This window comes from Schistocerca serialis, chromosome 7 (genome assembly GCF_023864345.2).
Source record: "Schistocerca serialis cubense isolate TAMUIC-IGC-003099 chromosome 7, iqSchSeri2.2, whole genome shotgun sequence".
Lineage (NCBI taxonomy): Eukaryota > Metazoa > Arthropoda > Insecta > Orthoptera > Acrididae > Schistocerca > Schistocerca serialis.
The window spans coordinates 176,114,470-176,140,751 of record NC_064644.1 but is presented as its reverse complement, the minus strand read 5'-3'; the positions used below and the strand labels follow the sequence as shown (position 1 = coordinate 176,140,751).

General features: G+C 40.4%; 1 protein-coding gene across 1 annotated transcript in view; it reads right to left on the bottom strand.

The window, feature by feature from the left end:
* Positions 1-26,282, bottom strand: part of LOC126412212 (nose resistant to fluoxetine protein 6-like) — a 552,579-nt gene that overhangs the window by 88,427 nt on the left and 437,870 nt on the right. The window contains exons 5-7 of the mRNA XM_050081695.1: positions 24,551-24,732; positions 4,535-4,867; positions 2,160-2,353 (exon numbers count right to left, since the gene is read on the bottom strand). Of these exons, the coding sequence (XP_049937652.1) occupies positions 2,160-2,353; positions 4,535-4,867; positions 24,551-24,732 (709 nt within the window). The remainder of the gene's footprint in view (positions 1-2,159; positions 2,354-4,534; positions 4,868-24,550; positions 24,733-26,282) is intronic.

Genomic DNA, 26,282 nt, shown 5'->3' with positions numbered 1-26,282 from the left:
CATAAACAAACTTATCCCGTCATTCAGTGAGAAATTGTTTTCATCCCTTACCAATCGGGATTTGAAGAGGAAAATCATACGAAAGGAACCTTGGAAATTAGAGGTATCAAGAGAGCAGTTTCAGAATCAACTAATGTCAATGCCTTAACGCATTCATACACAACTATATCGACTGTTAATGTGGATGGGAAATTGACTAGTAAGTTATTTATTGTGCTGAGAAAAGGTAGAGGTGCTCTGCACCCTACGATTCTTCCTCCTGTGCATGCTCTTGCAAGGGCAGTAGATAATACTTACGTCACAGCAAGCAAGAGAGTGAAATCTGGCGTAAGAGAGCTACAACTATTGTATGAGCACTGCTTTTGGCCAATAACTTGTCAAAATAACTTGCTTGTGCTTGATTCTTGGTCTGCGTATAAAAATAACACTCCTTTAGAGCAACCCATCCCGCCCCAAAAGTGTGTGACATTACAATTTGTACAGAAACCAGATGGCAGTTATAAGAGTCGAGGGACAGCAAAGGGAAGCAGTGGTTGGGAAGGGAGTGAGACAGGGTTGTACCCTCTCCCCGATGTAGTTCAATCTGTATATTGAGCAAGCGGTAAAGGAAACAAAAGAAAAATTCGCAGTAGGTATTAAAATCCATGGAGAAGAAATAAAAACTTTGAGGTTCGCCGATGACATTGTAATTCTGTCAGAGTCAGCAAAGGACTCGGAAGAGCAGTTGAAAGGAATGGACAGTGTATTGAAAGGAGGGTATAATATGAACATCAACAAAAGCAAAACGAGAATAATGGAATGTAGTCGAATTAAGTCGGGTGATGCTGAGGGAATTAGGTTGGGAAATGAGACGCTTAAAGTAGTAAAGGAATTTTGCTATTTGGGGGGCAAAATAACTGATGATGGTCGAAGTAGAGAGGATATAAAATGTAGACTGGCAATGGCAAGGAAAGCATTTCTGAAGAAGAGAAATTTATTAACATTGACTATTGATTTAAGTGTCAGGAAGTCGTTTCTGAAAGTATTTGTATGGAGTGTACCCAAGTATGGAAGTGAAACATGGACGATAAATAGTTTGGACAAGAAGAGAATAGAAGCTTTCGAAATGTGTTTCTACAGAAGAATGCTGAAGATTAGATGGGTAGATCACATAACTAATGATGAGGTATTGAATAGAATTGTGGAGGAGTTTGTGGCACAACTTGACTAGAAGAAGGGATCGGTTGGTAGGACATGTTCTGAGGCATCAAGGGATCACAAATTTAGTACTGGAGGGCAGCGTGGAGGGTAAAAATCGAAGAGGGAGATGAATACACTAAGCAGATTCAGAAGGATGTAGGCTGCAGTAGGTACTGGGAGATGAAGCTGCTTGCACAGGATAGAGTAGCATGGAGAGCTGCATCAAACCAGTCTCAGGACTGAAGACCACAATAACAACAAGTACTGTTTAAGTTTAGGGGCTGATGATCTGAGCACTTTGGTCCCATAAGATCTTACCACAAATTTCCAAAATTTCTCAAAATCTGATGTATGCACAGTCCGCCACATCTCGGCACGTTCTTCTGTCTGAAAGGACCCATGATCACACAAAGGCCCCAAACTGGCTTGGAATGTTGTGTGATGCGGTTAGTGTCTGTGAGAAAACTTGTTTTGGCATAACCGTGCTGGCTCTTTACCATTTCAATCTGCTTGGTCGAACACAAGACACCATCTCGCCTTATTCTCGATATGAATACCGGGCCATTTTGCTGCTTACAATACGCTTGGCTAATCACACAGCATGCAATACATAAGGAACACATGGCACGCGGTTAGAGCAACGTACATTCGTCCGTCCGATCTATCATGGCAACGACATATTTCCGGACACATGTTCATAGGACTTTTTTATCTCCATTTCCGGCCAGGAATCCGATCATGCAGTTTGGCGGTTTTTTAATGCTTACCCTGTTTATGTGTGATGTATGATAAGAAGAGGGGCTCACCACATAGCCATACGCAATGTCAACTTGCATACCTTGGTATTTGTCTGAAAATAATCGACATCTAAAAAAGAAACTAATAATGAAACAGTTTTGAGCTTGTGTGAGCACAGAAATGGCCGTTGATAGCCTCACACGACTAGAAATGTAAGACATAGGCTGGAAAAGAGAACTCACGGGAGGCCAGGAATATCACCCCAGGGCAGGCTGTAGCAGAAGGTGATGGCAAAGGCGGCGGCAGACGCGGCGAACACAATGCCCAACAGCAGAACGCGGCCAGCCCGCCGCCACTTGTACAGTGCCCATAGCAGCAACGGTGATGCCCAGAACAGCTGCATGTCCACTGCCAGGTACCACGTGTGGTCCATGCACTGCACACAAAGACGAAAGCTACTGTGGCGTGTGAAGGGCTATAATCTGCAACTGCTGACACAAAATAACAGCTAGAAACACATGCACGTTGTGACCGGTGGATAGTTCCATTCTAGAACTGGGATTTATAATCAGCTATTGGGCTGCTGGCTGTTACGTAATCAATCAGTGTAAATAGTGAGCTGTTGGTGATTTTCACTTGGTCAATTAGTAGTATCTTCGTTGTGGACTTTTGTAAACTTCGTGATTTTCTTGTAAGGTTAGGAGGTATCTTTCATTATTTATTCTAACTATTTTCATGTCTTTCTCTCTTGTAATAGGTTTGGTATTATTTCCTCTTAAACGTTTTGCAAAAGTTGAGTGGCTTGTCCCATATTTCCATACTGTGATATGTTCTTTTTACCTGGTGTGGAATATTTTGCTAGTTTGTCCCACATAATATCTTCCATTACATGTGTTGCATTGCAGTTGTTATATTCCTATTTTCTGGTACATGTCTGTGTTTTTTGTTATTTTTGAAGTGTACTTTTGGATTGATCTGTCTGTTTTGAATGCTACATTTATGCCTTGCCTTTTGAAAACATTTGTTATTTAGTGTGTGAGTTTGTGCTTGTAGGTCATTGTGTATTATCTTGCATCTTCTTTCTGTAATTGTTGTGTATTGTTGTTCTGTTGCTGTGTGTGCTTCTTTGTCTGGTGTTTTGTTGTGCTGTTGTTTTTGGCCGAGTATGTGAATGCTCTTCTGTGTTCTGTGTACCTAAACTGAAATTTACGCTTGTTTGTACAGTATAAATTGAGTTGCTGTCTTGACATATCAGCTTCTTAATACCAAATGTGTTCTTTATTTATTATTTATGAATTTATTTATGAATAATATCCAGTTATACTGCTATGGAAGTTGTTTATATTTTATCTCATTCACAATGAGCCCATTTTGGCAAATTGCCATCGTCAGGTGCTCTGTAAATACATAGATAAGCGATGGTCTCGATATAATTGTTTTGTAACTATGATATGAAAATTTATAATATATAATTGGGTGTTTTACCTTACACGTAACATTGTTGCTGTCATATCCTGTCTGTTTTGGAATTGTTACTTTCTCCAAGGTGAAGAGGGGAGGTGTATATCATATGTTACTTGTTTTCCAAATATGCTACTTTTCTAACAGTTGGATGACAGTGGGTCAGTGACGTTACGTGTTTACATAGTTACCATTATAAATAAGTGATGTATAAAAGTCAGTTGTTTATTATTACTTTTCTCTCATATAGGTTTGTTTCTAATTATGTTTTTGCCTAAAGTTAGTTTTAGTTTTATTTTACGTTTTTAATTTTTCGTAATAGTTGTTTTTGTCTATGATTTATGTTGGTATTTTATCTCTGTTTTATACTACTCATGTTATCGCTGTTGCTATGAATATTTATTATTTAGAGTCACTGACATTATTATTTTACCCGTTTTCCCGACTTATAATGTGAATAAAGTTTTCTATATACTTTTTGTGCTTTAGGTCGGTGTGTTCGTTCAGTAAATTTGTTGGGTTGCTGCATGCATGTGAATATATATCTATTTCCTCAAGGATGTTCAACAATGTTCCCTTTTGCGTAATATGGAGGATGTCTATAGCTTCGTTTATGTGTTTTGCATAGTGTTTCTCTGTTTGTAAATGTTGAAAAGATGTAGATGGGTTGTTTTCACTGAATGATTCCTTCAAGAAATCCGTGATCGATTTTCCATTTAATCTTTGTTCAATCCAAGGTGTCTTTCTTAACAAGATGTTGCTGCAACATAACTGGCAGTAATCTGTGAATGAACATGAGGTGTTAGCTCTTCTGGGTTATGCAACCAAGCTAGGTAGACACACATTAAAATGTTTCAAAATCCTAAGTTTATGGTTGTCCTTTTGTGGTTGCTTCGTTTGAGTTTCGGTTGTATGTTAGACCACGATATTTCATATTTCTCGAGTTACATATTTTCGTATTTGTAAGCTTTATTTCATCTCATAACGGCGCTGCTAACAGTGGTTGGAAGTGGTTCGACTATTGGTCTGAAGATTTAATATTCCATATTATATCGGGTAGGGTCAACTCAGAAATTTATACCCTTTTGCTAATTCGTTGATTGGGGTCCATCTTTTTGTTCAGTTGTTTACTTGTGAAGACTTAAAGCTTGCTTACCACGTTAGGCCTAACCTCGTAGTTGTTGACATACAGCAAGTTGTGCCACCAGTGGCGGGTACATTGCTCACTGTCGACCACCATCTCCTCAGACCAAAGGGGTCCGTTGCCAAGCCGAGGCAAGAATGTGGCATAGAACCAAATCATTACGGCATAGGGGGGCGTCAGGCGCAGGTAGCGCTGCAGGTAGAAACGGAAGAGGCCGAAGGGCTGGCCGTGGGCGCGCTCCCTCAGGAACCCGAAGCCCACCAGCATGCCGCTCATCAGGAAGAACGAGTCCACAGCCAGGCTCCCGCCACTTATCAGAGGAACAGTCGTCCAGTCGTCAGTCGTCTGCAAATAGACAAACAATTTTCTTTTCTTATCCACTACACTTTCGTTCTGACGTGCATTGAGTATGAAAGGATGATTAAAGAAAAGAACGGTACCTTTACAGGATCACTTTGTTGACCATCTGTCTGTTTCCGCGCGACCGCTACAGTCGCAGGTTCGAATCCTGCCTGGGGCATGGATGTGTGTGATGTCCTTAGGTTAGTTAGGTTTAAGTAGTTCTAAGCTCTATGAGACTGATGACCTCAGAAGTTAAGTCCCATAGTGCTCAGAGCCATTTGAACCATTTTTCTGTCTGTTTGATAAGTTGAAATTTATTTCAAATACTAAGGTCTACATTCCGATGGCGGTGGAAGTTTCTAACATTCCGATGGCGGTGTAAGTTTCTAAGTCAGTACAGTCAAGAGATATGGCCATTTATGCCACGTATTATGATACTCGCAAATTAACTCATAAAAACCTATATGGTACGTCTCGTTGACCTAAAATCACGAAAATTTCGACAGGTTTTCCCGGTTTTGTTAGCCGAGACTGTCGTCGAAAATACCTTTGTTGCATTTGCAACTCTCGCGATTTTTTCGACTCTTAAAAACCTGTTTTGTCTCTTGCTGCATTTGTGATTGCTGCATTTCATTTTTGTAAAACTTTACAAAAGTTGAAACTTCCTGGGAGATTAAAACTATGTGCCTTTTGCCTTTGGGCTGGAAAGTGCTCTACCAACTGAGCTATCCAAGCACGACTCACGCCCCATCCTCACAGCTTTACTTCTGCCATTATCTCGTCTCCTACCTTCCAAATTTTACAGAAGCTCTCCTGCTAACTTTGCAGAACTAGCACTCCTGAAAGAAAGGATATTGCGGAGACATGGCTTAGCCACAGCCTGGGGATGTTTCCAGAATGAGATTTTCACTCTGCAGCGGAGTGTGCGCTGATATGATACTTGCCCGCGAAAGGCAAAGGTCCCGAGTTCGAGTCTCGGTCTGGCACACAGTTTTAATCTGCCAGGAAGTTTCATATCAGCGCACACTCCGCTGCAGAGCGAAAATCTCATTCTGTTTACAAAAGTTGTCAGGTGGAAGGCAGTGAACTTCTGAATACAAAGTTACCTTTGACATTTGGGTTGTCTACACACAGGGGTAGGGGCAAATGCATGACATTGTTACTCCACCTCCTTCCCCCTCCCCTCCCTGCTTCCCCTCCTCAGTCCCCCCCTCTGCTCTTCTAAGCCAAATCCCCCCTCCCTTTTCCCACTGCAGTCACAATACAGTATTTTACTGCCCACTGAAACGAAACACCCAGTTAGAATGTACCCAAGAGCTGCCATCGTGTAAGTAATCACAGCAACCTCACAGCTCATCAGCAGAACACACGCACAGCTTTGTCAAGTTTCGGCTTGTCTGAGACCTTACAGACTTCACAGCAAACTGATGCAGCTTTTTCAGCAACACACACACACACACACACACACACACACACACACACACCGTACGATGGACTAGCTCCCTCACAGAGGAAAGTTTCATTTCATCGCCGACGAAAATTCGATCTTTGCACAAAAATAAAATAGAAATTTAAAGAAACCGAAGCTTGTCTTTATTATTTACCAAAATATCGAAAGATTTCTTCTCTAACAGTCCAAAACACAAGTGTCAAGACTGGCTGTCTTACTGGTACTAGTGTTGTAACTCACATATTGACATGCTCTTAGCAACGGGTGTTATTCAGTCTTTGTACACTATTGTTCTACAACAGTACAGACTTGTGTGGCTTACTTATTCACACAACTGTTGTCACTTATAGGTTAAGTTGGACTTCCCAACAAGTATAGTTCGATGAATATACCGCTTCATGCAAGGCACAATGGAATCTCAAATTAAATCTCACAATGTTATTTTCATGTCTAAAGCGCCTGTACCATTGTTATGCAACAGTAAAAACACACATGGCTTGCTTATTGTCGCTACTGTTGTAACTTATAGATTAAAGGTGCAGTTACATGTGTTTGCTTTACATCTAATTGCTCTGTGCCTGTTCTTGCCCCATACTCAAGTAGAGGCTTGCTATAGTTGCATGCCTCTTTCTCAACATTTGCGCTTGGGTGATTCTATTCACACCTAGAGAGAAACAGGCATGCTACTCCACGTTATCAAGTTGCAGTTGCGAGTTACGTGTGCCTATGTGTATTGGCCCGTGGTCGGTGAGTTTGTTTATCAGAGCCAGCCGCCAGCATGTGTGCTAGCAATGTGCATCAGCGAGACTGAAGCATAAACATGTTCTATAAAAGCAAATTGAAGACCACCTAACATTACTTATAACTCTCACTGCGAGGAAAAAAACGCTTGTTAGATCCTTAACATAAACAGTAAACAGGGCAAGAATATGCAGCTGCACATGTTGTGTTTATCTCGCAAAGCATTTAATCACAATGATGAAATCTGAATATGAGAAAACCTTATTTTAATTAAAAAAGTAACAGCTCTCAAATAAACATGCTTGGAAAATCTTTCAGTTTATATTTGGAATGTATACTTTTGTCCACTTTCAGAGCTCATAGACTGAAGCACTGGAAACAGTCAGGAACATCTGGACATTTTGTTGTTACTCTGATAAATTCGATTCGCTGGCTAGGCCAGGTGCCTTGGAAGTTGCAACTTGTGAATAATAGGAGAGAGGAGCTTCGGCAGTACACGGACCTTCATCACAAGGACTGCTGACGGCTGATGAAGAAATACCAGATTCCATTTTCAAATCAAAGGTATTTTATGGTTGTACATTTCTACTAGAGGTATAAGTGTTCTTTTATTTTCCTCTTATTGATACAAATTATTTATGAATCAGAACGGTTCATAAAGGAATCAGGATGGATTCAGCACAAGTTGGCCATAATCACACCCAAACTTCAACGTGTATTTATCAGAAGTATGAATAAAGTTTTTTTTTTTTGTTGAGATTTCCATTTGTCGTTTCCAGGTTGTTATTTGTGAGGAAGTGTAGGCAGTTAGTTTCATTCTGCCTTTATAATCAAAGGAACTGATTAGGCTGAGAAAAGGAAATCATGACAATACTTTTACTTTGCCAAAGTGCTAAGGCAAAAGCAAACTTGAATGCATGTAATAAAATGAATCTTTTAAAAGTGAGACACAGTAAAACAAAGCCCCAAATGGAGCCAACAGCGGACAGGTCCATGAGCATTACACATACCTCCTGATCTGGTATGGGAAGACTCCTGTGCACCTTATTGCCTCTTTATGCAACGGCTGCATCGGCCTACTGTGCACAGAAAATTACACAGGTGCAATCTCATATCAAGGTACACTTGTCGAGGACAAACTTAAGCTGTCGCAGGGTGGAAATTAAATGACACTTATGAAATAATATACTGAATAGTCTTTTTAATGTCTCAATTAAATACAATTTCGAATTGATAAGAAACGAGTGTTTCCATGCTTACAACTACCCATCTCCGACTACTTTTCAAAGTCAGATAAATATTATAGTGATCTCATGCTAGGGTATTAAAATTATCTTGCAAAACTAAACATTTGTAATCTTCTCCTAACTTATGCTGTCGCACATAGGAAGTCGATATTTAATATCCTTAGTCTTCCACAGTGTCATTCTGTAGTTATAAATCGTAGCTTACAGTTTGGTAAGAGGATGTTTAATAGCCAAGGAAGACATAAACGTTTCTCATAACACATATCAGGGACACTTAACAAAATCAATAAGATAATTATTGATATCAATGTTCACTTCTGGGCTTCTGATGACGTATGAATCATCTATATATCCTTATACTGTAATTGTAGCTCTTCCACATTAAACTGCCTATTCCACCTGTCTTATCCGTGCTCACAATCGCATTGTGTTCCCTCAGTAGTCTCCTTGCACATAGAAGTCACGGTTTGGTTTTAGGTAATCACGTATCTCCGTTTTGTTAAATCATGCTTTAAATCAAGATCCATAAGCCTATAGTCGTCTATATAAAGTTGCTGAAATATCCCAGGCAGATCACTCTGGGGAATTTATGACACAGATAACTGTTAAATACACCTTCTTTAATATTACACACTCCTTTCTCTAATTGTTATTGGCAGTCCAGTGTTATAGTGTCTGATAGCAACCTGATATATGTGCAATATGTGCAGCCCACATCTCTCTAATGAGAAATACGGTTTGTGCAAGGTTGAATATCTCAGCAAGCCTCAACTTGTCTGAGACTTTGCTGACTAAGCATAGGTACACATCTTAAAACAGCCCCCTTACGAATTCATGACGTCACTTCCGGTTATGCCTTCTGAACTTGGAACAAATATCGACTCGTCTGAGAGCTTGCTGACTAAAATACATGCATATCCTAGCACAATTCCGTTGACATTACGTGCATGGCAAAAGGAGGGTGAGGCAGGGATGTTCAGTACACTATTCAGTGTGTTATTTCATCGAAATGTCTTGCTGTTTCCACTGTGCACGGAATAAGTTAGTATTATCGTCGGAAGACGACGAACATTTGTACTGCAAAACAAAGTTAATAGTAACAAACTTAGCAGCCGTGATCTAGGGGTAGGGTTTTCTATTAGTAATACAAACGTCTTTGGTTCCAGGTTTGGACCCTGCCACCGCTTAAACTTTGAACAAAAATCAGCATTGTGAGCCGAAAACTTCCGGCATACTATAAATGGCGTTGTCAAAGAGGGCGGATGAGCGGACAGAGGTTCAGGGCAATCTCTTACCCATGGGGTGCGAAACTGCTCCTAAAGACGGAAGTATCAGCAATGATCAACGACGTGAGCATGCAGAAGGCAATGGAAACCACTGAATTAAAGAGACGTAACGTGTAACCACAGGACTTGTGGCCTGTAATTGAAAAAGTGTCGTGATGATCTCTCCATTGGCAAAAGATTCCGGAATAGCCCCTGTTCGGATCTCCGGGAGGGGACTGTCAAAGGGGAGACGACTATGAGGAAAAGACCGAATAACCAACAAAAGGATAACGTCCTACGAGTCGGGGAGTGGAATATCAGAAGCTTGAATGTGACAGGGAAGCTAGAAAAGCTGTAAAGGGAAATACAAAGGCTAAATATAGATACAATGGATCAGTGAAGTGAAATGGAAAGAAGATAAGGATTTCTTGTCAGATGAGTATAGGGTAACATCAACAGCACCAGGAAATGGTGTAGCAGGAGTAGGATTCGTTATGAGTAGGAAGGTAGGACACAGAGTATGTTAGTATGTACACTTCGTGATAGGGTTGTACTCACCAGAATCGACAGCAAACCAACATCGACAACGATAACTCAAGTATACATGCCGACGTCGCAAGCTGAAGATGAAGAGATAGAAAAAGTATTTGAGGATACTGAACCGGTAGATCAGTACGTAAATGGGAAATGATAATCTAATGATCATGAGGCACTGGAATGAGGTTGTAAGGGAAGGAGTAAATGAAAGGATTACTGGAAAGTATGGGCTTGATACTAGGAATGAGAGAGGAGAAAGACTAATTGAGTTCTGTAATAAATTTCAGCTAGTAATAGCGAATACTCTTTTCAAGAATCACAAGAGAAGGAGGTATACTTGGAAAATGCGAGGAGATATGGGAAGTTTTCAGTCATTTCCATGGTACTTGAGGGAGCGCAGTAGAGTTTAAAAACTTTTGAGGAAGACAGAGACGGGAATACATCCAGCAAATAATTGAGGAGGTAGGTTGCAAGTGCTACTCTGAGATGAAGAGGTTGGCACAGTAAAGAAATTCATGGTGGGACGCATCAAACCAGTTAGAAGACTGATGACTCAGATAAAAAAATATAAAAAATAAAATAAAAGAAAGGAAAAGTCGATTGCCTCCTTACTGTTGTCTTCGTAGAGTTATTTCTATGCTTTTACCTGTTTCATACTCAGAAAAGTGGTTTTGTGTGATCAGTTTTATTTCGCTTAGATTGTGTGTTGTGAGTGCTGCAAATCTTGTGAATGAATTATTTTGTACAATATATATATATATATATATATATATATATATATATATATATATATATATATATATATATATATATATATATATATACTCCTGGAAATTGAAATAAGAACACCGTGAATTCATTGTCCCAGGAAGGGGAAACTTTATTGACACATTCCTGGGGTCAGATACATCACATGATCACACTGACAAAACCACAGGCACATAGACACAGGCAACAGAGCATGCACAATGTCGGCACTAGTACAGTGTATATCCACCTTTCGCAGCAATGCAGGCTGCTATTCTCCCATGGAGACGATCGTAGAGATGCTGGATGTAGTCCTGTGGATCGGCTTGTCATGCCATTTCCACCTGGCGCCTTAGTTGGACCAGCGTTCGTGCTGGACGTGCAGACCGCGTGAGACGACGCTTCATCCAGTCCCAAACATGCTCAATGGGGGACAGATCCGGAGATCTTGCTGGCCAGGGTAGTTGACTTACACCTTCTAGAGCACGTTGGGTGGCACGGGATACATGCGGATGTGCATTGTCCTGTTGGAACAGCAAGTTCCCTTGCCGGTCTAGGAATGGTAGAACGATGGGTTCGATGACGGTTTGGATGTACCGTGCACTATTCAGTGTCCCCTCGACGATCACCAGTGGTGTACGGCCAGTGTAGGAGATCGCTCCCCACACCATGATGCCGGGTGTTGGCCCTGTGTGCCTCGGTCGTATGCAGTCCTGATTATGGCGCTCACCTGCACGGCGCCAAACACGCATACGACCATCATTGGCACCAAGGCAGAAGCGACTCTCATCGCTGAAGACGACACGTCTCCATTCGTCCCTCCATTCACGCCTGTCGCGACACCACTGGAGGCGGGCTGCACGATGTTGGGGCGTGAGCGGAAGACGGCCTAACGGTGTGCGGGACCGTAGCCCAGCTTCATGGAGACGGTTGCGAATGGTCCTCGCCGATACCCCAGGAGCAACAGTGTCCCTAATTTGCTGGGAAGTGTCGGTGCAGTCCCCTACGGCACTTATAAAGGCACATTTGCATGCCGAGCGTGAGTTTCCTCGGAAACGCGAGATATTAATTAAATAAATAATCAGTGACAAATAAATAAAGCCTATGGCACAGAACTGCAGCGCTGTGTCGCTGATAAAACAAAAACAGAATTACGTTACTCGTATGTTTGATTAAAGAAAGGAGAGCTCTCGTTGAAGTGGTGGGAGAAGCACGTATTTTAGTTTATTGTCTGGCACACCGCCATATTTCATGTTATAGAAAATTACTGCGAGTTGCAACCATACTAGGCACTCGATTCTGAAAAGAATTTATATTTATAAAAGTAAGTAGGATTATGAACTGTAGGCTTATTCATTGAATATATCTGATTTAACTAACTGTGTAATTTTTTTGTTTAGTAGACAATCACCTCTGTACGACGTTTTGGCATGGCTGGCAAATTATTGTAATATTGAGATTTAGTTTATGAGTCCGCACCTACCGCAGCAGTCTTTGGAAACGATTTAATTACGAAGTCCGATTATTTGAGTCTTATTTCACGGTCAACTACGAATAACATTACATTTACGAAAAAGCCATTGTCAAGCGTCTGATACCAAATAATTAAACGTCACGTAAATATTAATTACAACCAATCACTATCATACAATAATACATAATTAATATTTTATTTTATTTTATTTTATTTATTTTATATTGGCGACCGTGACAGGACTTGTTATTTTGTCATTTGTTACACTGTTCTCTTTGTTTCATGTGAAAAATTAACTATCTGGACCTGGACGTGAATGTATGAGAAATAACAAAGATCTGAAGATATTTTCCAATTCTAAAATTTTGCGGGAAGACGCAATGAAGCTTCCAGCAAAATAAGGTAAGACGCAGCATCTTTGCATTGGCAGGCTTGACCAGACGCATAATTCAGTGTATTAGCTCTTCAGTAGATTCTGTAGTATTTCTTTCGCGCGTAGCAGTTTTCAGTGATAAATTTCATTCTCAGTACTTTTCCTTAAACAATAACTTCTGCAACAATACCAATACACGAGTGTACAATATGGCCGACTTCTGTACGATACGTTGTAACATGGACAGCAGCCATTAACAATAATCCCATATTCAGTTTACATTTTTAAATTAACAAACAGCCATTGTTGCTACGAGCGAGTCATGCTCAACTGCATTTTATTTTAAAACCGGTGTCAAACATTAATTTCTTGAAATATATATCACGTGTGGCATGGTCATAACTAGAAAACAATACGCAAAGATGGAACAGCAAAGACATACTATTCAGACGCAATCCGACTCGGACGAGAGACAAATGTTAGAAAATGACTTTACGACAGCAACCGGTAGTGACGATTCATCAAATATTGACGCAAGTGTTAACGGAAATTTTGACAATAGGCCGTCCACCACAAAAATTTCAAAGTCTCAGTCAGAGCCCATGTTAATACATGACGTCACGTCTAATGACGCGGCGGGGGCAGAGACCTTGCAAACAGTAAACATTGCCAACATGTTACAAATGCTAATGAAACAGAACGCGGAAAACATGGCAACCTTAAAGACACAAAATGACGAAATTAAATCTGACCTCATAGCAATCAAGGCATGTAATGACACTTTGTGTAAACGTGTGGAACTTATAGACGCCACACTGACCAAACAGATGACTGAACTCAGTACAAAATTTTCCAAGCTTAATACGAGACAAGAAAAGACTACAAATGACGTAGCACTTTTACAGACACAAGTAAAAAACCTTAATGTCACGTGTGAAGCTCTTACTGAACAAATTCAAACATATCCTTCAGTACACGACAACCTTGAAAAACGAATTACTGACGTGCAGAATAAATTTGACGATGTTGAACAACACCTGACTGACATCTTACAATCTGATGCCACAGCTCATTTTCAAAATATTAATAAAGAATTTCATGATTGGGTAGAGAACAAAGACAAACATTTTGATAGATGCATACGTGAAAATTTACCAACAATTGTGCACGACTCCGTAGCGGAATACATCACTAATAACAAACAGCTGATTAGTGAAGCAGTACAATCCGTCACTGCACCCATGAGACAATTCACCGATCAACCACAGTCTGAATGTAACGAAAATATCAGTCAAAATGTACAGTTCAGAAACCAATATACATACGAGTGTGACGCACACATACCGCACACAACATACACACAAGAACAAAACACACCACGACAACAACACATACCACAACGTGCAAACACAAGCACAAGCTATTATCATGGTAAACTACAGCAACGTTATCGTAATTACTCGCCAGCTGAGCATTGCAGTAATTACAGTGGAACAAATCCATATCATAATGCAAAGGAAGAAGAGAGCTTAATAAAACACAGGCAATTTCAGGCTTTTATCCCAGAAAAACGAACCATTCATCCGGTGATTTTTCTCAAATCTTTTAGTAACGCATTTCCACGCACTTGGAGTGACCGGAAAAAGATTTCATATATTGTCGGTTACATCCAAGGCGATGCAGCTGTCTGGGCATACAGTCAAGCTGACGTATGTACCACGTACAGTGAGTTTGAGCGCGCTTTTCTGAACAAATTCTGGTCGCAATCCGTCCAGGAGCGACTCAGAAGACAAATTTTAGAACCTGAAACTTTTAACAGTAAAAATGGTAACTTACGCAGATATTTTGAAAAATACTTGAACATGGGACATTTTTTAGACGAACCAGTCGCAACGCGTGATATACTCCGAGCGTTGAAGGCCAAATTGCCTTTCAACATTAAGGAAAAACTTCTACATATCCCGGATGACGATTCAGATTATTTTTTAACAGCTTTAGATTCGGTTGACATGTTACTTGAAGATCAGCGCTTCGCGCGGCAAAACAGCAGCCACAATGTTTACACTAGTGGTATGCAAAACATGCAGGCTTGCCAACACAATTCTGGCGCGCCCACAGTTGGATACGCGGTACAACAAAAACAGCAAACTCACATGCCGTCTCAGTACGGAAATCAAAATCAACACGCGTATTCCAATACGAACAATAGTTACAACAGTAATAACATTTCATGCGGCAATCCATACAAAAGGCACCGCGGTAATAACAACAACGGTAACAACGGATACAAATGTAACAACAAAAACACAAACAGAAATAGAAATAATAATAACTACGAGCCAAGACAGCATCAAGGCTGGACTCGTAGCGATCAATACTTTCATTCAAATACTGCTTTACCACAGCAGCCACCAGGACAAAATTGGAACATACCTTACGACCGACAGGTAAGTTATAATGCGCAACAGCAACAACAACCGCAAAAGTTTGGAGATCATAATAGGCAATATCCGAATGTGAATATAATAGAAATGACACCTGATGCACAACCCCAATCTGTGTCAGTACCTAGTACAAATGATAATCCAACAAACTAGAAACAGTCACTACTTTGCCCCAGGTCGTGGCTGAAGAATTCTTGGGGGGCGACTTCAATGTTAATCAGTTATTTGACACCACAATTGAACAACAAAATATTGATGTGCCTAATAATTCTAAACAAAAGCTACCTGTTTTATTTATAAGATACAACCACAATGACAATATATCAGATGAACTTTTACAAGACAGTACACAATGTCGTTTAAACACAAATGAAATTGTTTTAGCATCTACTACTGGTGTAGTAGGTGGGATTCCAACTACTATTATCCTAGATACAGGTGCAGCTGTGAGCGTTTTGTCTTTTAATTTCTATAAAAAGATGTGTGAATTGGAACCTGTGCCTGAGTTTCCTGCCCAAAACTGTAAAATAACTACTGCACTAGGTAATAAGTCATGTAGGGTTACGAAGCAAGTTTTTGTAAACGTTAAAATAGGTAATGGAACCGTACAATGGCCATTCCTGGTTGTACAAAACCTTGTGACAAATTGCATATTAGGAATAGATATTATGAGCGAGAAGGACTGCATTATAGACTTCTCCAAAGGTAAATGTATTTTAAATGATAATTATTGATTTGGACAGGAGAACTCTAAAGCATGACAAACACTGTACAGGGTACAAGGTTCAGTTAGTACTTGACAATGACATTCAAGACACGCACACACACTCATCTGACACAGAGCTAATGGACTTGAAAACATTGCTTGATCATAAGATAAGTGAAGCTACAGCTCTCAGTGTACATGAACGTATAAAAACTACAGGAAGTGTTAACCAAATATTTACAAGTTTTTACCAAACGATTAGGTGTTATCAACACATATGTGTACAAGATTGAAGTTAAGCCTCACAAGATCTTCTACCATAAGACATATAACGTACCGTTATCTCAACGACCTGCTGTGTGGCAAGAACTAAAACAAATTACAACATAGATTGTAAGTAGTATAGAAATTTTCATTTCAGCGGTTCCAGTGACGCAGTTGAAGACAGAAGAACTTTTCTTTCAACGCCGCGGCACCACCGAGAAGACTGAATATTGAAGTAAAATTTATGATTACGTAGCAGTGAATGATATACAAATTTTTCACGGAACATTTGTGACTGTAGGTACCACTGACCTGGTATGACACCTGACGAACCGACAGACATCATCTGTGAAGCGATCTTTTACTTCGAGAAATAGATTAGACGCACATCTCTCAACACGAAAAGCATCTATCAGTAGTCAAGGCCACACAGACACTCTACACACACGCACAAAACGCGAGGAATCGAACATTTTCTCTCTCTTACTATTTTGAGTATTTATTGAGTAGCGAAAACGCCTGGTCTTGCCTACTGATGTAATGAATGTTGTGTCTAACCTATCTTAATTTCAGATGACATCACAAAAAACACCGATAATATCCCAGCAAAACCGCTAAAGAGGATGTAAATATCTGCAATCCATGTAATCAAATGTGACACAATGTAATAATTTATAGCTATGTAATAACGATGAAAACATGTTTATGTGTAACTGTATTATGTTTATGCTAAGAAAATATGTGACGTGTGTATGTATTATTACTTTTTTTCTTTTTAACTGATGTATCATGTAAAAATTTGAACAAAACGAGTGCCAAAAAGACATTGCATAGTGAACCTCTGTTCACGGACATTAACGAACATTTAGGTGAGCTATATTCAGCAAAAAACTGAAAATGTGAAGTGAATAATTCGTGCATCGTCTAGTGACATTACTACAGTACCCAACTTCAAGATGTTAACTGGATTAAATGGACACAAAGTGCCTGTCCAGAAAACAACACAACGGGTGGAAGAATTCTGGTTGGAACTTCAGGGAATGAAATGTTCTCGAAATGTGACGGATACTCTTACCTGGACTGTCCAAGGATCGACGCCAGCTATGTGCCGTCCGAGGTTCTGCAACCAAGCTTCCACGGAATATCGAAAACGAACTGCATATGGACTAATTACTCGACGGGTCACGTCTGATCTGTAATAAACAATGCTTTTACTTACAACGAACTGCATCACAACGACTATAATGGAAATGGGAAATGGACACGCTTATGTATTAATCACGTTGTTATACAACGATGTTACTGTGATCAAAAAACTTTACCACGACGACACTAACCTGTGAAACAGTACTGTGCAGTAGATGAATATAAACTGTAATAACCACACGATGTGTATAGGTCAACGCACCTGAAACAACAGAACATTTTTCGTTGAAGCATTTCATTGCAATGCTATGTAACTAAGAACATTCAACAATCTAAAGTTGTATTGTATTATAACAAATATTGTAATTTTAAAACTAAGTTACCTGTCATAGAATGTAGTCTTCATATGTAATCTTGGTGGAATATTTTCTTTGTGCAACGACTAAGAAATGCGCGCGCACACGAACAATATGAACTGCAATACTGTGCCGCGTAATCTAAATTTACGAAATAACGGCAGTGCTGTAGTTACACAGACGCTTCTGCGCATGCGCGCACTCTGTTTTGCCAACATAAGAACTTTTTCGGCGCACGCGCGTCATTCAAATTTTGTATATAATATACAGTATAATGTAAGTCATGTAAATAGTTGTAGATAACGTAGATTTTCTTGTGCCTTTAGGTGAATTGCTTGCCTGCAGGTGTGACCTTTCGCCTCGCAATTCAGGGGGCAATATAAAGGCACATTTGCATGCCGAGCGTGAGTTTCCTCGGAAACGCGAGATATTAATTAAATAAATAATCAGTGACAAATAAATAAAGCCTATGGCACAGAACTGCAGCGCTGTGTCGCTGATAAAACAAAAACAGAATTACGTTACTCGTATGTTTGATTAAAGAAAGGAGAGCTCTCGTTGAAGTGGTGGGAGAAGCACGTATTTTAGTTTATTGTCTGGCACACCGCCATATTTCATGTTATAGAAAATTACTGCGAGTTGCAACCATACTAGGCACTCGATTCTGAAAAGAATTTATATTTATAAAAGTAAGTAGGATTATGAACTGTAGGCTTATTCATTGAATATATCTGATTTAACTAACTGTGTAATTTTTTTGTTTAGTAGACAATCACCTCTGTACGACGTTTTGGCATGGCTGGCAAATTATTGTAATATTGAGATTTAGTTTATGAGTCCGCACCTACCGCAGCAGTCTTTGGAAACGATTTAATTACGAAGTCCGATTATTTGAGTCTTATTTCACGGTCAACTACGAATAACATTACATTTACGAAAAAGCCATTGTCAAGCGTCTGATACCAAATAATTAAACGTCACGTAAATATTAATTACAACCAATCACTATCATACAATAATACATAATTAATATTTTATTTTATTTTATTTTATTTATTTTATACACTGCGTAGGATCCTACGGTCTTGGCGTGCATCCGTGCGTCGCTGCGGTCCGGTCCCAGGTCGACGGGCACGTGCACCTTCCGCCGACCACTGGCGACAACATCGATGTACTGTGGAGACCTCACGCCCCATGTGTTGAGCAATTCGGCGGTACGTCCACCCGGCCTCCCGCATGCCCACTATACGCCCTCGCTCAAAGTCCGTCAACTGCACATACGGTTCACGTCCACGCTGTCGCGGCATGCTACCAGTGTTAAAGACTGCGATGGAGCTCCGTATGCCACGGCAAACTGGCTGACACTGACGGCGGCGGTGCACAAATGCTGCGCAGCTAGCGCCATTCGACGGCCAACACCGCGGTTCCTGGTGTGTCCCCTGTGCCGTGCGTGTGATCATTGCTTGTACAGCCCTCTCGCAGTGTCCGGAGCAAGTATGGTGGGTCCGACACACCGGTGTCAATGTGTTCTTTTTTCCATTTCCAGGAGTGTATATATAATGTGTATGTGTGAATTAGAGAACTTTATGGTCAGACACAGATTCCGAAATCAGATACTGGATTGGAATGTGCACCCAGGAGCAGATACAGACTCAGATTACAATGTAGTGGTGATGAAGATTAAGCTGACGTTTAAGAGGTTAGTCGGGAAGAATCAATATGCAAAGAGTGGGAACCAGAAGTATTAAAAAATGAAGAGGTGCGCTTGAAGTTCTCTAAGGCGATAGATAATGCAATACGGAATAGCTCGGTAGGCAGTGCAGTTGAAGATGAATGGACACATCTAAAAAGGGCAGTAACAGCAGTTGGAAAGAGTTGGAAAGAAGAACATAGGTATAAAGAAGGTAACTGTGAAGAAACCATGGGTGAATGAAGAAATTCTTCAGTTGATCGATGATAGAAGAGAGTACAAAAATGTTGGGAAATTCAGGAATACAGAAACATAAGTCGCTGAGGAATGACATAAATAGGAAGTGCAGCGAAGATAAGACAAAATGGATGCATGAAAAATGTGAAGAAATCGAAAAAGACATGATTGTCACAAGGATTGACTCAGAATATAGAAAAATAAAAAAACTTCACTGAACTTAAAGCAAGGGTGGTAACATTAAGAGTGCAACGGAATTCCACTGTTCAATGCGGAGGAGAGAGGTGATAGGTGGAAAGAGTACACTGAAGACCTCTATGAAAGTGAAGATTTGCCTGATGTGACAGAAAAATTGACGGGAGGAGGTTTAGAAGAGATAGGGGATCCACTATCGGAATCGGGGGTATGTAGAGTGTATGAATCTGGCGATATACCATCTGACTTTAGAAAAAAATATCATCCACACAACTATAAACACTGCAAAACCTGGTAAGTGCGAGAATTATCACATAATCAGCTTAACAACTTGTGCGTCCAAGTGGCGGACAAGAATAATATACAGAGGAATGGAACAGAAAATTGAGGATGTGTTAGATGACGACCAGTTTGGCTTTAGGAAAGGTAAAGGCATCAGAGAGGCAATTCTGACGCTGCAGCTGATAATGTAAGCAATACTAAGGAAAAATCAAGACACGTTCATATGATTTGTCGATGTGGAAAAAGCGTTCAGTAATGTAAAATGGTGCAAGATGTTCGAAATTCTGAGGAAAAATGGGGTAAAGTTTAGGGAGAGACAGGTAATATACAACATGTACAAGAGCCAAGAGGGAATAATATGAGTGTAAGGCAAAGAACGATGAGCTCGGATTAAAAAGGGTGTAAAACAGGGATGTAGTCTTTCTCCCCTACTGTTCAATCTGTACATCGAAGAAGCAGTGGTGGAAATAAAGAAATGTTCAGGAGAGGGATGAAAGCTCAATGTGGAAGGATATCAATAATACGATTCAGTGATGTCACTGCTATCCTCAAAGAAAGTGAAGAAAAATTAGATGAACTGCTGAATGGAAAGAATAGTCTAATGAGTACAGAATGTGGATTGATAGTAAATCAAAGAAAGATGAAAGTAATGAGAGGCAGCAGAAATGAGAACAGTGAGAAACTTAAGATTAGTATTGACGGTCACAAAGTAGATGATGGGGAATTCTACTACCAAGGGAACAAAATAACAAATCACCGATGGAGCAAGGAGGACATCAAAAGCAGACTAGCACTGGCACAAAGGGCATTTCTGGCCAAGAGATATCTGATCTGTTAGCATCAAACATATGCCCCTTGCCCGCATCTCGTGGTCGTGCGGTAGCGTTCTCGCTTCCCACGCCCGGGTTCCCGGGTTCGATTCCCGGCGGGGTCAGAGATTTTCTCTGCCTCGTGATGGCTGGGTGTTGTGTGCTGTCCTTAGGTTAGTTAGGTTTAAGTAGTTCTAAGTTCTAGGGGACTTATGACCACAGCAGTTGAGTCCCATAGTGCTCAGAGCCATTTGAACCATTTGAACATATGCCTCAATTTGAGGAAGAAATTTCTGGGATTGTACGTCTGGAGCACAGCATTCTGCGGCAGTGAAACATGAACTCTGGGAAAACCGGAACAGAAGAGAATCGAAGCATTTGAGATGTTGTGCTATAGACGATTCGTGGACTGGTAAGGTAGGGATGATTAGATTCTGTGCAGAGTTGGACAGGGGAGGAATATGTGGAAAACACTGATAAGAAGAAGGGACAGGATTTCAGGACACCTGTTAAGAGAGCAGGGAATAATTTCCATGGTACTACATGGAGAGCTGTAGAGGGTAAAAACTTTAGACGAAAACAGAGACGAAGACATATGGTAAATAAATGAGGACATGGGTTGCAAGTGCTACTCTGAGATGAACAGGTTGGCACAGTAGAGGAATTCGTGGTGGGCCACATCAGACCAGTCAGAAGTTTGATGACTCAAACGCCAAATAAGTCGACTGTCTCCCTACTGTTGTCTTAGTAGAGTTATTATTACATGTTAAAAATATATAGGCTCAACCACTTGTTTATAGTGTAAAACACTAAGATTGACGCGTTTCGGAAGTCAAGCTTCCATCATCAGAATAATAAAAAGTAAAAGAACGTGTTAAAACTCGCTAAAATGGAACATGCACCAGGCACAGTAAAATTGATAATAAAATTAAAACATCGTGGCTACTTCCCTTGTTGCAGCCGTGTCTTCCAAGGTGCATCTCCACGTAGTCGTCAAAATATAAAAAAAACCTCTGCAATGGTGTCGCCTATGGTGTTCAACATCTAACCACATGGCTCTCTCCTCTATCGGTGTAAACCGCCCGTGCGTCTTCGTTGGTAACACACACCACGTAGCCAAACACGACACTGAAACTCGAGTGAGCTCACGCGCAAGTAAACAAGGAAGTCACAGAGATGTCTATACAAACAGATAACGTATCCATGTTCCAAGGACCTCATGAAATGATGGTATCCTGCCAATTGCTAAAAATGTAGTTACTAAAAGAAACCAGTGAAATGTTTAAAAAAGTTATTTCTATCACCAGTTAGCTGTTCATTCAGTGTGTTCTGGATCTACTAGAAGAACTGGAAATTACGATACATAGCGTGGATAATCAGGCGACACCATTTTAAAGTTTTTTTAAATATTTTGACGACTACGTGGAGATGCACCTTGGAAGACACGGCTGCAACAAGGGAAGTAGCCACGATATTTTAATTTTATTATCAATTTTACTGTGCCTGGTGCATGTTCCATTTTAGCGAGTTTTAACAGGTTCTTTTACTTTTTATTATTCTGATGATGGAAGCTTGACTTCCGAAACGCGTCAATCTTAGTGTTTCACACTATAAACAAGTGGTTGAGCCGATATATTTTTTAACATGTATATTCACAACCACGACCTCTCATCCAGTATGGATAAAATCAGAGTTATTATTTCCTTTTACCTGTTTCATACCTGGAAAAGTGGTTTCGTATGTTAAGTTGTATTTCGCTTAGGTTGTATGTTGTGAGTACTGCGAATCTTGTCAATGAATTATTTTGTACACTTCCACTTCCACTTCCACATTCATATGTGCGTGCCTGTGTGTGTGTGTGTGTGTGTGTGTGTGTGTGTGTGTAAATTAGACAAATTTTGGATGTACAGTAGAAAAATGGATGCATTGGTGCAGGAGTTTGGGAGAGGGGCAGTGATTATAGGGAAAGCATCTAGCACTAGATGTGAGTAATGATTTGGAACTGAGTGACTGTGAGGTGGTGGGTGACACACTTGAAGTTGTGTGCCTATAGTTAATAACGTTCTGTGTGGTCTAGTAATCTAATAAGTAAGATTAGCCAAGTAGGTCTGATCGTTTATGAGATGGTTTTAAGAGTGTGGTAATATTCTTATATTGTGAGAAGATATTATTTGTAGTTCATTCTTACGATATTCGCGTCTGTGTCCTTAGTGTAAATTTCTGGTGGTAATTTTGTGTTGCTGTGCCAACAAACATAAAAATGATGATGCCTTCATAGCTTGTGTGGACCTGGAGCAAGTCTTCAGCATAATTGGAATGAGATGATCTAAATCCGCGCTGACTATGCCGTGCCTAGCAGCACGTGGGCGCGATGTATAGGCAGCGGGCAGGCCCAAGCTCGGCCTGTCTCGGCTTTGTTCGGTCCTTCCCGAAAGTATCCGTGCCGCGTGACTTTTTATTTAGTATTGCGGCGCGGCATTTTTCGGTCGGCAGGACTGTCTTCATTTCGGCATAATCATGCGTCCAACGCTGTTTTACCTTTCGCTGTTTGTCGTGGTATGAAAGAGGCTGCCCTTCCTCGACACACATTCATACACTTCAGTGAAAGTGTCTCCAGCAGAGTTCACGCCGTCATAAGGGCGAAGGTTCACTCCCTATACTAACGTCCACTAATAGATGTCCAGTTACATTTGATCAGAAAATGTAGCGCAACGAATAACAGGTAGACATTCCACGCCTCCATGGAGAATGTAAGTCAGTAAAACTGTAATGACTGGCGTGCACCGCGCGGAGTGGCCGCTTGGTTTGAGATGCCATATCACGGATTGCGCGGCACCTTCCGGCGGAGGTTCGAGTCCTCCCTCGGTCATGGGTGTGTGTGTTGTTCTTAGCAGAAGTTAGTTCAACTAAGTTTAAGTGGTGTGTAGGTCTAGGGACCGAAGACGTCAGCAGTTTGGTCCCTTCAGAATTCACACACACACACAGGCGTGCTTTTAAAGGAAACAAGTGGCTAACGAATAAAAGATATAAGGTTCTATATGGAAAGGCGTACTTTTATTCATATCCTCGTAGCAGAGGAAGTAAAAAGAAAGGCAATCATTCTTGTCAATGTCCCCTTGGTAGCTAATCAACATTTTCTTCATACATATTTTATATAGCTGATTCAAATGGCTCTAAGCACGATGGGACTTAACATCTGAGGTCATCAGTCCCCTAGACTTAGAACTGTTTAAACCTAACTAACCTAAGGCCATCACACACATCCAAGCCCGAGGCAGGATTCGAACCTGCGACCATAGCAGCACCGCGGTTCCGGACTGAAGCGCCTAGAACCGCTCGGCCAGATCGGCCGGCTTTTATACAGCTTCTTGATAAAACAGGTATTTGGTCACGATAAATGGAACATCTTGTATATTAACATTAGCCTAAAAATGAAGTTACACCAGATGCGAAATACTATATAGAAATGTACTGCACATTGTGGGAAAATGAAAGCGTTTCAAATGCAGTGTTGGCGAAGAATTTTGAAAATTAAGATGTCAAATAAAGTACGAAACGGCTAATAGCCAGAATAGTTGAGGAATGAAATCTACGGAAAAACATATTTGCATTAAGAAGGGAGGGATGTACAGCGGTAACGAAACGGACTAATGAGTAAATGAAATAAATAAAGCTGATTTCATTTAAATGGTTACTGAAGTGCACAACGCACACTGAACTCACCGAAGTAACAGTTGTGTCCCAGTTGATGGCGGGAGTAACGTTGTCAATCTTGTAGACGTGATAGAGTATGACCCACGCCATGGTGAGGCACTTGAGGCCATGGACGCTGCAGAAGCCCGAATTACTGATGGCTGTGAGAGATATCCAGTTTCTGCGCACCGAGAATGCTTCCCATACCATGCCTGTAACGATAAGAAAACGAAACCTCAGGGGGATTTATTTATTAGTATCATCTTGTTGTAAGTAATCAGTTATCCAATGTGGCTCACTACATCTGCACATGCAGCGTTTATAGTTAGCATCAAACGTAAGGATTTTCGTGTAACAGAACTTGCTTTGCCACGCCACGTTACTGTCAGCCAATCTAACCTGCAACATTCGTGAATGCTGGACTCCTCTTCCTCATCACTCCAACTCACTGCCTGTGCCAAATGAGTGCCCAGTGGAAGCACATGCTGTGGCTGTATCACATAAAACAGAATATTTTTTTTTAGTATTGTTTGGAATCCGCTCGTCAGCGAGTGTATAGTAAACTCGAAGCACAGTGTCGCAAAATATTCCGTCCGTCCTAAGTATATACCATACCTTCAAATATTGGCATATAAAATTGTCATTGCAATTAATTTTTAATTAAATCCCATCTATGACCGTAACAAATAATCATTTTTCTTTTAATTTTTGACGTTTCAGAGATTTACGAAGAAAACGGCGTCATACGAGATTTTGAAGACAGCTTTTAGAATTTGTAGGAAAATCCACCCCGACTGACTTTTCGTTTTAAATTAACAGAGTTGCAAAAATGCATAATGGTATTGTGATTAACATTTAAATTAGGAAATGTCTTTAAAAACTGCTAACATGCTCAGTCGGAAGACAAGTATTTTCAAATATGTCATTAAACTTTTATTTAATCTATACCTTGTACACAAGGGAGTTTGGGGATTGTGTGACGGGCATTAACTGTTGTCTCAGGAGAACCCATGCATCAATTAGAGCATCCAGTCCTCACCATAAAGGGTGTCCATACGCAGCTGTCGAATAAGGTGGATGAATAAATGTTGTTTTGGTCTGACATGATTAAAGTGATTCGGGTTTCATCCACTGATTGCATTCGTATACAGGAAATGATGTTGCCTATTATTCATTGTGTGGACCAGTAATGCAAACAAAGTGAGATTATGACTTCGCTGACCAGTTTAACAACTGAGGTCGTGGTATTACGTTCTACTTGTGAATATTATCATTAGTTTGACTAATTTGAATGTTGTTAATGTCCTGAAACCATGACATTAGGAGATGTAATTTCAGAATACACTAATAACTGTTGTCTGGTAGTCTGCCAGTAGGCATTATTTTCTTAGACAGTGCACTAACAACTTTTTTTCTCTTTACATTTCCTGTAATGTTTATCCTTTTTCAACAACTCTACTTAATAATTGTTCATTCTCAATTGTTTCTGTCCACCTTCTCTTATCTGAGTAATATTTCTTGTGTGAAGTTAACTACTATTAGTACGAATTCGATATGAACTTAAGAATGAAGCCTTACACAATGGCAGTGTTGTAGAAAAACATTCTCGAACTTGTTGCAATGGCAGTTACCTCAGACGTCTTCATTAATTCGGTGGCTTAACTTTTAAAATAGCAAGTACAGGATGACAAAAATAAAACTGGTCTGGAAAATATTTACAACTAGCTTCTCCACCGGCTTCACCTGTGTATGTGCCCAACAC